General features: G+C 32.3%; 1 protein-coding gene across 9 annotated transcripts in view; it reads left to right on the plus strand.

The window, feature by feature from the left end:
• The window catches only part of LOC106064580 (adenylate kinase 9-like), a 50379-nt gene that overhangs the window by 28840 nt on the left and 8322 nt on the right, over nt 1-13217 (plus strand). For all 9 annotated transcript variants that reach the window (XM_056032186.1, XM_056032192.1, XM_056032194.1 and 6 more), the window contains 12 exons: nt 673-800; nt 1139-1238; nt 2340-2459; nt 2556-2624; nt 2792-2914; nt 3519-3635; nt 3753-3971; nt 4194-4407; nt 5248-5449; nt 9341-9487; nt 10948-11165; nt 11585-11743. In XM_056032186.1, coding sequence (XP_055888161.1) covers nt 673-800; nt 1139-1238; nt 2340-2459; nt 2556-2624; nt 2792-2914; nt 3519-3635; nt 3753-3971; nt 4194-4407; nt 5248-5449; nt 9341-9487; nt 10948-11165; nt 11585-11743 — 1816 coding nt within the window. The remainder of the gene's footprint in view (nt 1-672; nt 801-1138; nt 1239-2339; nt 2460-2555; nt 2625-2791; nt 2915-3518; nt 3636-3752; nt 3972-4193; nt 4408-5247; nt 5450-9340; nt 9488-10947; nt 11166-11584; nt 11744-13217) is intronic.

Here is a 13217-nt window from a genome sequence, read left to right on the forward strand (position 1 = left end):
GAATAAATCTTGTGTATATTTATTTAGTTTACTAACATGTAGAACATCCACATTATATAGTTTTGTTGGCCAGTCCTGGAACAGCAATAGTTCATCTCATAGCAATGATAGGCAGGGATTAGCTATGGTGGGAACATTGTAACCCTCTCTACACAGTTGTGTACAAAGGAGTGGCAGGTAGCTCTTGCAGTTTGGGATCAGTGATGTTGCAAGCTCTGCTAGGGTAGAGCTTTCTTTGCTGCAAACTACCTAAGCATCACCAGCTCATTTTTCCTTAAAGTTGACCCCTGATGACTTTTTATGCTTTTTTTATGTGTAGTCCTAAGGCAGCAGAAGTTTTGGAATCAGTTTTCTTTCTCCTAGGTGGGCATCCAGCCAAGGTTAGTGAGTTCTCCTACTGGTTTGGGCTCTCTTTTGATCTTTCTTCTATCAGTGATAACAGTTCTCGAATTTTATGTTTACAATCTTGCTTTGTTTCTTTCTGCATTAAATTTGTGTTAACATACTTTAAAATAAAATGCAGCTTAATTTAATTAATTTCTTTCTAGTAAAAAATGCATTCCTACAGATTTTGATTCACCCCTATAGATCTAAAAGTTATCAGGGGCCTTTAAAAAAAAAATCAAAAGTGACGACTGTTTGTTACTCTGAATTGATCTATTGTCTGTTTAGGATGAAGAGGATATGACACTCACAGAAGATGAAGAGGCTATCAAAGCATATTTGGAAGCCAATGAACCTTTAAGTACTGAACTATTAGACAGTATCCTCAAGTACTGGTGGACTTCAGAACCATTCAAGTAAATAGGAAACATTTTTTTAATTTTCACTTTTCTGATTGGTGCTAAATATGTATAAGGAGAAAATTTGCCACTATAAATCTTAGAGTCAATCATATTCATTCCTTTTTGTCTTTCATTAGATAGCATCTGTTTGAGTTGAAAACTGAAACTCAAACAATAAATCTGTTTGAAAACTGAAACTCAAACAATAATTTTGTTCAAAAACTGAAACTCAAATAATAAATCTGTTTTGTATTAAAATGTTTTTTGATTACTAGTGTGACTTTTCTAATTAGTTTATTGAATTAATTGAAGGTTCTATTATTAATGGACAACTCTTATTGGGTTCAATATAGATCTACTGGGTTTATCCTGGAGGGTTTCCCATCTTCAACAGATGAAGTTAAATACATGCAAGAATCAGGTTTTGTTCCTGATGCTGTCATCTTTCTACAGGTAGGTACAAACCTTTTTGTAAACATTTTTATATTGTATACACTATGGTAAAATCTCTTCTATTCTGTCTAAATATTCAAGAAAAAATACCTGCCTTAGCCCTTTAGCTCCTACGGCAGTTCAAAAGGTTTTTACATTATATGCTCAAAAGGGTCTGGAACGTTGAGAGTTATTATTTTCCAAACTTTCCTTTAAGAAAAGCTCTTCATGTCTCGTTTACAGTGAGAATGAGAGCATGGTGACTCTTTTTTTAGTGAAAACCTGATATGTTATTATTAATTTTTAAGCATTTTTATTAAGAACAGGCCCGTAGACCCCCACTAAGGAAAATAAGTATATTTTAAGCTTTTTTAGATTTCAAAGGTATTAAAAGTGTATATATTTTTTTAAACTAGATATAATGATCTATTTTTTTAAATTATTTGTTTATTAGAACAAGTTCTTAAATTAATATATTTTTTTATTATTTTTTACGATTTTTTCATTCAAAATTACCCCTCTTTGCTTAGGACTAAAAAGAGGATTTATCAGACTGGAAATAGGAGCTATTGGGTTAATATTTTCTTCAAAATTCTAATGGCAAGAAAATATCATTTTCATAATCAAATGAAATGATGTTACACAATAAACTCTAAGATTAGCACATATGGCTTGCTATTTGCAAATGAAAACATTTTTGTAAATAAAATATTTTTAATTAATATAGACTTAGCATTTGGCAGATCATCATCAGTTGTTGTTTTTTTAATGTGTTTGTTGTGTAGATCATTGTGCATTCAGCTCTTGTGTGTTCAGCATGCTAGCTCAAAGAAATGAACTACTTATAAGTTTTTTTTTCTTTTCATTTGCTAAATAAAGAAGTAGTGGTGTCAGGGACAATGCAGACTTGTCTATTTAGCTCAATTAATGTGTGATTAAGACAAGTATTTATTGCACAAGTTTAGTCAAACAAGTTCTGGACTTTCAAAACTATACATTTAATAACAGTATAGTCACTACTAGGGAATTTTGTTTACTTATGAAAATATATAGCTACACAATTTTTTCATAGTTTATGATTTAGTAAATTTGAAAGTCAGAAATCGGGTGTAACTTTTTCAGGTCTCAGAAAATGATGTCATTGGTCGTCTTCTGCCTCCAAGATTAGATAAATGGAAGGCAAAAAGAGAAAAAAGATTGCTTAAGAAATCTCGTAAAAAGGAGAGAGCTCGTAAGAAAAAGGTAACTTAACTTTCTTGACTAAATCCTGTATTTCTTTATAAAATTACCTAAACATTTAGCAGGCAAACATTTGGACAACTTTTTGTTTACATACAGGAGGAAGCCATTAACAAAAGAAGGGAAGAACTGCTGGCAGAAAAAGAAGAAAAAAAAAAGATGAAAAGAGTAAGCTAACTTTTTAAAAATATCCTACTTATTTTTTTTTTAGAATAGAAATGAAATCAAAAGATTTTTTTTCTTTAGAGATTTGATTTTTTTTTAATGTATATATTTTAAAAGGCTCATTCTAAAGGCTTTTTTTCTGTAGAATTTTTCTGTGTTTTTGTTAATAGTTTACTGGTTCAGACTTTTCTAAAGATGAAGAAGAAGAAGAAGAAGAAGATGGTGGTGAGGAGGAAGAGGAAGAAGAAGAGGAGGAAGATGATATTGAAAATATTCTTGCAGAAGAATTTGAAGTAAGTACTCACAGCATTTATACAGAATCATAACTTCATTTACATAATAGTATTTAGTTTTCCAAATAAAATGCACTACTTATTCAGAATCAGCCAAACATCATTTGTGTATCTTTGTGCTTTCCTTTGTAGAAGATTTTTTTTATCCCATGTATAACTTATTGATCTTCAGCACCATCAAAATGGCAGCTCTGTGCTATCTTTTTGTTATTCATTTTTCTATAAATTTTCTTATTGTTCAATTTGGCTGTTACTATGTTTAGTTTCTAAAGTTTCCAATCAAATCTCAAAGAAAACTTTTAATTTACCTGTTTGCAACCTTTGTTTTATCATTAGATGTTCAGTTTATTTGTTAGACATTTATTCATAACAATGCTTACTTCTGTGGGATTAGATGTAAATAATCCATGGTAACTATGTTAAGAGTCTGGCAATTTTGGTCTTAATGGAATGTCAGTTAAAATACAAGAGCTTTAAAATACATAACTCATGTTACATTTTGATATTGCTGGCTTTAAAACAATTTTTTTAGGTTTTGATTCATTAACTCATCAATTATATTGATGTACTTATGTTTTAATTTGTGCTTGATCTTGATGTCCAGGAGGAAGAAGAGGAGGAAGAAGAAGAGGAGGAATTAGAAGAAGATGCAATTGAGAGAATGAAGAATGAATTAAATGAAATTTTTGATGATGATACAAATCGTCTAACTGCTGTTGAGGTAACTTTTATTTTTTAGATAGTTATAAATTAGGTAGATTCTTAAGTAATCAAATTAAACAAATGGAAAATCCTTTCTTTGTTTTAGAAATAATAGAAATATTTGATATTTGTCTAGGAAGCACTTGCAGAAATTATGATTCCTCATGTGAATGTGACAGCAGGACGTAAACCTCACATCATACGTTATATACTCAACAAGAAGCTGAAGCCATATGTAGAGTTTAGAAAGAGCCTCTATGAACGTGTATACCTCATCAGTGAAAGTTTAGCCCAAAAAATGCTTCAAATGGGATATAAATATATAAGTAGATTTGGAAAATGGGATCCAGTTAAGGTAATCCATAGCAACTCAATTTGGATACTTTTGTTTTTGCAGATTGCTTGCTTCTTTGAAAAATTTTTTTTTTAAAGTGACATGAAAATGAGAGGTTTTATCATTTAAAAAAAAAAATATTCGTAATAGAAACTTAAAAGATGCAATGATGAAACATAAACTGATAGTTTCTAATTCAGTTGATCAGTGCTGGTAACTTTATGAACTTGGTATCATTTCTAGTTAAAAGAAGGCGACTGCATCCAACCAACTCTAGGCCCTGAGATACCCAAGTATCCCTGCATTCATAGAGCCCATATCTATTTCTTTTCAACACAACATAACAGACAGCTTTTTATGCAAGACCCATTAACCTATTTAAACCAACCATCTGCAAAACCAGTTGTTCCAATAAGAATTGCTGTCATCGGACCACCTAAATCTGGAAAAACTACATGTAAGTTTTTTTTATACCATATAAGGTTTTATGTTGCTTTCTGATGTAGGAGGAAAAAGAAAAGCGCATCATGAGATAACCTTTCATTTTTAATTTATTCATACTGAACCCATGGGATGAAAAATAACTTAAGTGTGTATCATTGAGAAATTTTAAAATATTTTGTTTCAAACTTAATAATTTTAAACATATTAAAATAAACAAGCAACATTTTTTTCATAGTTTAAATGTTTTTCCTCAAAATAGTGTCAGCAACTTTGGTTAACTTTTGTCAAATTATTTTGTCATGTTTTTTTTTAGTTTACCGGTACCCTAAATGTGACATATTAAGCTGACATACATATCATGTGTGGCTTATAACAACAGAAGTCACAAGTTGTTGTTTGAAATTACATTCTGAGAACTCAATAACAAAGCTAAAAGTAGCTCATAAAATTCCAGGGGCACTAATTATTAGAGTTGTGTAGATTTAGAAGCATCCTGAAAATTCTAAATCATAGTCATCTGGATTTTAACCTGAGAACCTTTGGTTAGAAAACCATGGTGTTAACCACTTGGCCACTTCACCCCATGAAAGTTACTTGAACTGACTATATAAATTTCAATTGAGAATGTGTACACTACGAGATTATTGTTTTCAAAATTCAATTTTGAAGTTATATAGTGACTATTTGAAAAACTTATAGTAGATATTATTCTGTACAGTATAAACAAAAATGTTTCATTAAGAATAAAAATTTATTTTTCTTTTAAATTCTTTAAAATTATTATTTAATGAAATTCTGCAAATAGTTTTCATTTGAAATTAGTATATTAATCTATAGTTACACATTTTTAAAGTTGCCAAAAGATTTGTTGACGATTATGGAGTCAAAAGACTTTCCATTGGAGAAGCTATGAGAAAGATTTTGGAAACTCAGAAACACACTGAGTTAGCAACAAGCATGCAAGCCTATCTGACCAATGGTCGTGTTGTCCCAGAAACTTTACAGATCAGAGCCTTAGATGTTGCTTTATTAGACATGACTTGTCAGACTCGAGGGTAAATTCTCATTTTATGTTTTTAATAATTGGGAATAATAAGTTTTATAATTCACTTTTAAAAATGGAAAGATAACCCATAAATAATTATGCGATAATGCTTGTAGCAGAAAAGTGTGATGTAATTTGTTAACTTTTTATAAGTAAACTCAATTATCTTTTAAATGGTGAAAACTAGAGACAAAGCTAAATAAGCAAATAGATTAAAAGTTAAGTGGTTTTTATTAATATTCTTCTGTTTTTTTTTTCCCTCTGTTTTTAATGACAGGGCTTTTTAAGCAATACAAAATTTGCCATAAAAAAATGCTAATTTGTTTTCACTGAGCTTTATAGATCAAAGCTTATGAAATAACTTTATTGTGTATTTTTCTAATTTCATTTCAATTTAAAAACATCAAATCAATTTTATTTAGCTGCAATATTTGAAGTCATGGTAAATTCGTTCTATTGTTAACTATTTAAAAAAAAACTAAAGAATTGTAAAATGAAAAGTGGACTGGCAAAATGTACCATCAATAATTCAAAGAGATGGGTTGGGGGAGGGAACATAGTAATGAACTAGTTTCAGTCTCTGTAGTGGTAGAAAAAGTATAGAATACCAAAAGTGCCTATAAGTTGATTTCCTCTTGTGTTCTTCTGAATATTTGTACCACAGGGATTAAAGTAAGACGCAACAAAACATTTTTTTTTAGTGAAATGATTTAAATTCAATATAAACCTCAAAATCACCACTGACCCATAAATATAAAATATTTAGAAAACACTTTTCAAAATATCCTTTGCGGATTTCACGATAAACAAAACAATGTTAAAGATGCTAAATTGAACTTTAATGTTGCCAATTAAATAAAATTTAGAAAAGCTTAGAAAATTTGATTCTGCAGAGTGAGCTTAAAAGTGCACAAAACTTAGTACATACATAAATGATCAAAATAGTCTCTGTACACCAGATACATCAAAATAGTCTCTGTACACCAGATACACCAAAATAGTCTCTGTACACCAGATACACCAAAATAGTCTCTGTACACCAGATACACCAAAATAGTCTCTGTACACCAGATACATCAAAATAGTCTCTGTACACCAGATACACCAAAATAGTCTCTGTACACCAGATACACCAAAATAGTCTCTGTACACCAGATACACCAAAATAGTCTCTGTACACCAGATACACCAAAATAGTCTCTGTACACCAGATACACCAAAATAGTCTCTGTACACCAGATACACCAAAATAGTCTCTGTACACCAGATACACCAAAATAGTCTCTGTACACCAGATACACCAAAATAGTCTCTGTACACCAGATACACCAAAATAGTCTCTGTACACCAGATACACCAAAATAGTCTCTGTACACCAGATACACCAAAATAGTCTCTGTACACCAGATACACCAAAATAGTCTCTGTACACCAGATACACCAAAATAGTCTCTGTACACCAGATACACCAAAATAGTCTCTGTACACCAGATACACCAAAATAGTCTCTGTACACCAGATACATCAAAATAGTCTCTGTACACCAGATACATCAAAATAGTCTCTGTACACCAGATACATCAAAATAGTCTCTGTACACCAGATACATCAAAATAGTCTCTGTACACCAGATACATCAAAATAGTCTCTGTACACCAGATACATCAAAATAGTCTCTGTACACCAGATACACCAAAATAGTCTCTGTACACCAGATACACCAAAATAGTCTCTGTACACCAGATACACCAAAATAGTCTCTGTACACCAGATACACCAAAATAGTCTCTGTACACCAGATACACCAAAATAGTCTCTGTACACCAGATACACCAAAATAGTCTCTGTACACCAGATACATCAAAATAGTCTCTGTACACCAGATACATCAAAATAGTCTCTGTACACCAGATACATCAAAATAGTCTCTGTACACCAGATACATCAAAATAGTCTCTGTACACCAGATACACCAAAATAGTCTCTGTACACCAGATACACCAAAATAGTCTCTGTACACCAGATACACCAAAATAGTCTCTGTACACCAGATACACCAAAATAGTCTCTGTACACCAGATACATCAAAATAGTCTCTGTACACCAGATACATCAAAATAGTCTCTGTACACCAGATACACCAAAATAGTCTCTGTACACCAGATACACCAAAATAGTCTCTGTACACCAGATACATCAAAATAGTCTCTGTACACCAGATACACCAAAATAGTCTCTGTACACCAGATACACCAAAATAGTCTCTGTACACCAGATACACCAAAATAGTCTCTGTACACCAGATACATCAAAATAGTCTCTGTACACCAGATACACCAAAATAGTCTCTGTACACCAGATACACCAAAATAGTCTCTGTACACCAGATACACCAAAATAGTCTCTGTACACCAGATACATCAAAATAGTCTCTGTACACCAGATACACCAAAATAGTCTCTGTACACCAGATACACCAAAATAGTCTCTGTACACCAGATACATCAAAATAGTCTCTGTACACCAGATACACCAAAATAGTCTCGTACACCAGATACATCAAAATAGTCTCTGTACACCAGATACACCAAAATAGTCTCTGTACACCAGATACACCAAAATAGTCTCTGTACACCAGATACACCAAAATAGTCTCTGTACACCAGATACACCAAAATAGTCTCTGTACACCAGATACACCAAAATAGTCTCTGTACACCAGATACATCAAAATAGTCTCTGTACACCAGATACATCAAAATAGTCTCTGTACACCAGATACATCAAAATAGTCTCTGTACACCAGATACATCAAAATAGTCTCTGTACACCAGATACACCAAAATAGTCTCTGTACACCAGATACACCAAAATAGTCTCTGTACACCAGATACACCAAAATAGTCTCTGTACACCAGATACACCAAAATAGTCTCTGTACACCAGATACATCAAAATAGTCTCTGTACACCAGATACATCAAAATAGTCTCTGTACACCAGATACACCAAAATAGTCTCTGTACACAAGATACACCAAAATAGTCTCTGTACACCAGATACATCAAAATAGTCTCTGTACACCAGATACACCAAAATAGTCTCTGTACACCAGATACACCAAAATAGTCTCTGTACACCAGATACACCAAAATAGTCTCTGTACACCAGATACACCAAAATAGTCTCTGTACACCAGATACACCAAAATAGTCTCTGTACACCAGATACATCAAAATAGTCTCTGTACACCAGATACACCAAAATAGTCTCTGTACACCAGATACATCAAAATAGTCTCTGTACACCAGATACACCAAAATAGTCTCGTACACCAGATACATCAAAATAGTCTCTGTACACCAGATACACCAAAATAGTCTCTGTACACCAGATACACCAAAATAGTCTCTGTACACCAGATACACCAAAATAGTCTCTGTACACCAGATACATCAAAATAGTCTCTGTACACCAGATACACCAAAATAGTCTCTGTACACCAGATACATCAAAATAGTCTCTGTACACCAGATACACCAAAATAGTCTCTGTACACCAGATACATCAAAATAGTCTCTGTACACCAGATACATCAAAATAGTCTCTGTACACCAGATACATCAAAATAGTCTCTGTACACCAGATACATCAAAATAGTCTCTGTACACCAGATACACCAAAAAGCTTTCTATTTTTAGTTTTTCCACCATAGATGAAAAGCTTATGCATGTCATACAAAGTGTACACTAGTTGCTCATATTATTAAACTATCAAACAACCTTTGAAGAAGACATTTGTACAGGCTTGTTGTCAGTATCTGAAACTAGATCTTTGTATTAGTATGTATTTTCTTTAAAGCAGAAATCAGTTCTCTATATTGTCTAGAATGTGTTTTGCAGCTATGTCTTAGATGGCTATCCCATGACCCAGAACCAAGTGAAATTGATGACAGAACACAGCATTATTCCTGTAAGAGTCATTGAACTTGAACTTGAAAGCAAAGACTGTTTGATCCGAGGAGTTAAAGACAGATTAACATTACCTAGGTCAGTGTAAAATTTAACTGGCTGCATGAAACATGTTATATTGGAATTATTATAATTTTCACTATTAACTTTTTTTTTTTTGCTTATTTTCTTTAAATATGCAATTTAAACTATCTTTTGAAAATAAATTAAAAATAAATCTTTCACTTATTATTCAAATATTATTTTTCAAAATGTATTATCATTCTAGCTTCTTTGCACCTTTTTTTTGTGTCACTTGAAAAAGAAGTTATTAGTTTTTATGTAGTATGTCCATCTTTCTGTCATGTTTAGTCTCAAAAACTATAAGAGCTATTAAAAATCCAATTTCATGATATTTTTGTAAATGTCAAAAGTACCCATTTCAGATCATCTGGTCTATAGGGGAGATAATGTCAAGGTCATCTGTTTCTATGACTGACAGCTAATGAGAGTGTCATCTGGCCAGCACAATGACCAACTGACTTTAGATTCTCCAACTAATAAGAGTTTGTTGGACTCAGGAGCATCTAAAAATCCTGATGCTCAAAATCCCAGTTTTCACCAAGATTTAAACATTTTGGGGTTGCTTGGGTTTGGAAGCCATGCACTTTACCTCTGTCACCATGCCCTAATATATTTTGTAGCTTTACAAAATTTGGATGCAGTGGCTGCTTCCTGAAAGCACACCTTTTTTTTTTATTATTAAATATGCTGTTTTTCAAATCCGAAAATCGAAAATTATCTTAAACTCTTTTCATGAAGAGGGGGGAGTGGAAGGTGGGTAGAAGGAACAAGTTGTTCAAAAGTCTGGAAATTCACAAAACTGGCTGCATCACACTAATAACATGAATGATGTGGGTTCGATACCCATACTGGATTTTATTTTTTTCAATGATAGTGGGATCTGATATAATCCTATCCAATCTGATTTTATTTGAAAATTGATTTGTTTAAATATTTGAACATAAAATAGAATGTGAAGAAGACTTTTTATGGTATGTACTAATGTAGGTACCTTTAGAAGCCACCTATGTGTTTGTGTGAAAATACAAGGTCTCTATTTAATCTTGTTTTGCTTCAATATTTTTAAATAAATATTTTATTGTTATAGCACTGTAGAAAAATTATTTTTTTAATTCAATGTAATCCACTATGTTGACTTATTGAAGACCTACTTTGTGTTTATTTCAATTGGTAACCATTATTAATGAATTTAGTGAATTTGTGATCAAATTATATGTCCCAAAACAAAAATGTGTATAAAACATTATGTAAAGTAGCTTGAATGTAGCAGACGTAAGGATGTAGATTAAATAGAGCATATGTAAAGGTACACAATGATTGTATTGAGTTTAAAATTACTTTTCTTAGATTCATTTTATTGCATTTAAAAACTCATAACTTATCTATTACCCATTCATTTGATGATCTACTGGGTGTATAAGTAATTTCCTGTAGTCTTAAAAGTTTTACAACTCAATGCTCTATTTGTTTTGCAGGCCTCATGTACTTCATGACAGTGCTCAAATTTTAGCCATCAAATTATCCTGTTATCAGAGAGAATGTGTTGAAGTTCGAAACTGGTATCAGAAAGAACATCAGAACTATTCTAAAATGAAAGCTGACCAGTCCAAATGGTGGATGTGGGACAGAGGTCTTGAGTTGGCTTTACAAAGTATTAGAAGAATCCAAGACTATTTACAGAGAATAGGAGATGGTAAGTGCTTATTGTAGCCAAATCTCTGTACAGTACAATGTCATTGGCTGAATGGAACCATTCTAACTTTCTCAATCTAATCAGTTGTAAAGATTTCAGTTTGAAACCTATTTGTTTTAATCAGTTGCAAAGATTTCAGTTATGAAACCTATTTGGTTTCTTTGGTCTAATGAAAAAAATTAAAACAGTCTTGTTACATTTAAGCATTATAGAACATGGCTACATTTTAATAATAATATATATGTATATGACATTGGTTAGAATGTAATCCCTTAGATTAGAATTAGTATGTACATTTTTAAAACATTGAAGAACTCTTTGTGATAAGAAGTACACAATTTTTTGGGCAAGTAGCACTAAATACATTTTACAACTAACGCAAGGCTAAATGAATTGTGACATTGTATGTTCTGTTCCAGCTCAAGCTGCAGGAATTGCAGACTTGTGTATTACACCTTCTGAGTTCAATCAACGAGTTGGTGTTTATGGTCAATACTGTCCAGTTAGTTTGGCAGAACGAGGTGAATTGATTGACTGCTCTAATACTACAACATTTGAATTTGCTGCTGAATTTAGAGGTAAAGAAAACTCTAGAATATAAACATTATTTGTCATATAAATAAAACAGAAAGAAACTTTTATTTGTCATATAAATGAACCATTCTTTAATATTTATGAAATGATCTGTTAAACATGGAACGCTACACTTAATAAACAACGCCAACACTATAACGCCAGATTCATGAGTGACTTTATTTACACACTATGTTAACACACATGACACATAACATTCCCAACATTCAGTCCCTTAGTCAAGGGGAATCATTCAAGCTACTCATATAACAATGTCAACATTCATTACAATTTCTCTTTTCTTTTTCTCACTCATTCTTACTTTCAACTTTAAAGGCAAAAATCCAGAATCAGAAAAGAATGGAAAATCAACCGAGAAATAGGATAGTACATATTATATTAACAAGTATTTTATACATGACAATAGTACAATGTAAAAGAGTTTGTGTAAAGCAAAATAACTTGAAAATCAAACAAATTACAAAAATCTGTTTTATTCATGTTTTTTTTTTTTTTTTTTTTTTTTTCCTTCATTTTTTTTTTTTCTTTCTTCATTTTTTTTTTTTTTTCCTTTTTTTTTCTTTTTTCTTTCTTTTTCAAAAACAACATATGATGAATAACAAAATGAAATAGTAGGCATATTCACATGACTAGTAATAATGATATATTTCAACAACAAATACGGCAGGGCTTTTTATACAAAGGTATATTTACATTACTAGAAATAAAAATATGGTGAGTAAGGAAAAAAAATGAAATAATAGTGCTGCTTACACAAACTCATCCGGGAGTCTTCCTTCTTGCAGTATGGTCAGAAGTAGAAGTCCTTATGCGCCCCGTTTGGTCGTCACATTAGCTAGTTGTGCTCTTCTTGGACACCAGCGAATTTCAATTCTTTCAGTCCTGTGCGTCTCATTGATGGAAGCAATGTCAATACGCTGCCTTTTGTCTTCCACTAGTTTGGTGATCTGAAGCGCTTCAATGAAAACTGTGATAGGCAACGACTGTTTTCTCAATACCACAGAGTTCTTCTATTACAGTTCTGTAAAAGATGGCAGATTCTAGGCCTTATTGCAAGCCTAATGCCTCAGCAGCTATGGTAGATCTCACTACCCTTTTGATCTTCGAGGCTAGCCAAAAAAAATGGGACAATTATGCCCGTCTTAGTCTTTAATCCATACAATATGGGAACTTGTACTTCCTGTACCACCACTAAGATTACCCAAGGCGGCATCGCAGAACAATTGTATGGGTCTTAAGTCCTTTAGCTTTCCGATGACTTTTATTGCTCGCATTAGGTCTGTAACCAAAGCTTTGTTTAACTTTGTGCTGAGATCAACTAACTTAAAAGTCATATCAGGTCTGGGGCCTTGAACGACCCAATTTAACTGGCCAATGAGTTTTCTATACAAAGAATGTTCTGTATCATTCAACTGCAACTCCTTTAGCAAACATCTTGCTGGGTCTAACTTTGGGCGA

Source organism: Biomphalaria glabrata, chromosome 6 (genome assembly GCF_947242115.1).
Source record: "Biomphalaria glabrata chromosome 6, xgBioGlab47.1, whole genome shotgun sequence".
Classification (NCBI taxonomy): Eukaryota; Metazoa; Mollusca; class Gastropoda; family Planorbidae; genus Biomphalaria; species Biomphalaria glabrata.